The sequence below is a fragment of the Vollenhovia emeryi genome, unplaced genomic scaffold (assembly GCF_000949405.1).
Source record: "Vollenhovia emeryi isolate VEMERY1.0 unplaced genomic scaffold, V.emery_V1.0 DF945620.1, whole genome shotgun sequence".
Classification (NCBI taxonomy): domain Eukaryota; kingdom Metazoa; phylum Arthropoda; class Insecta; order Hymenoptera; family Formicidae; genus Vollenhovia; species Vollenhovia emeryi.
The window spans coordinates 1,095-2,126 of NW_011960746.1; the positions used below are offsets into that span (position 1 = coordinate 1,095).

At 48.1% G+C, this 1,032-nt stretch overlaps 1 protein-coding gene across 1 annotated transcript; it reads right to left on the reverse strand.

Moving 5' to 3' along the window:
* Positions 1 to 282: 282 nt before the first annotated feature.
* Positions 283 to 828, reverse strand: LOC105560971 (histone-lysine N-methyltransferase SETMAR-like). The gene has a single exon (XM_012010538.1). It carries the CDS (start codon positions 826 to 828, stop codon positions 283 to 285), a length of 546 nt encoding a protein of 181 aa, XP_011865928.1.
* Positions 829 to 1,032: the final 204 nt, after the last annotated feature.

Genomic DNA, 1,032 nt, shown 5'->3' on the forward strand with positions numbered 1-1,032 from the left:
CAAAATCAATAAACACCAGGTAAACAGGTATATCATATTCCACCGATTTGTTGATTAGCTCAGAAAGTGTAAATACATGATCAGTTGTAGTGAAGTCCCTTCTGAATCCAGCCTGTTCCTTGGATTGATTTGATGAAAGTTGGGCTTCTATCCTTGAATCGATCACAGATGTGAATAGTTTATATTGGGGTGTCCCACATATTTGTGACATTTATATTTATTTTTATTTTTTGGTTTATTCCTTCAACAACAACAAATGATCAGTAATCAATGTATGCTCCCTTAGTAGTCACGACCTGCCTCCATCGATCGGGCAGGGTCTCGATCCCTCTCTTCCAAAAGGGCCTGGGGCTTAGAGTTGATCCATGCCTCGAACTCCTTCATAAGTGCGTCTCGGTTCTTGAACTTCTTTCCTCGACAGAAGTTAGAGAGGGAGCGGAAACAGTGGTAGTCGCAAGGGGACAGATCAGGGGAGTAAGGTGGGTGAGGGAGCCATTCCATCTCCAGCTCGTCCATTTTCTTCTGGGTGATTTTCGCATGATGAGGGCGCGCGTTGTCCATGAGCATGAGGATTTTGCCCTCGCTCAGGAGTTTGGGAGGGACCCTGACCGCCACCTCTTCCAGTTGGGTAGTGAAGAGGTCAGCCTTGATGGTGATGCCGGGAGGGAGGATCTCCCAGTAGATGGGACCGAGGACGGAGAAGAAGAAACAGAGGAGTTCCTTCTTTCCGTGAAGTTCCGCCTTTGGAGCCTGCTGGGGTTTCTCATCGACGTCCACCCACTGAAGTTTCCTCTCAGGATTATCGTAGGTGATCCACTTCTCATCCATGGCGACGATGTGGCTGACCCAATTGAAATTGGATCTACGGTGGAGTAATCCCTGACAAACGTCAACCCGCTTTTTCAGCTGAGCTGTCGTGAGGTCATGCGGAATCACTTGGGGGAGCTTAGGTGTCTTCCCAGCATCATGCAGGATTCGAGCAACTGTGGTCTTAGGAATATGGATGGTCTTCTCAATATCGCGCACACTAGA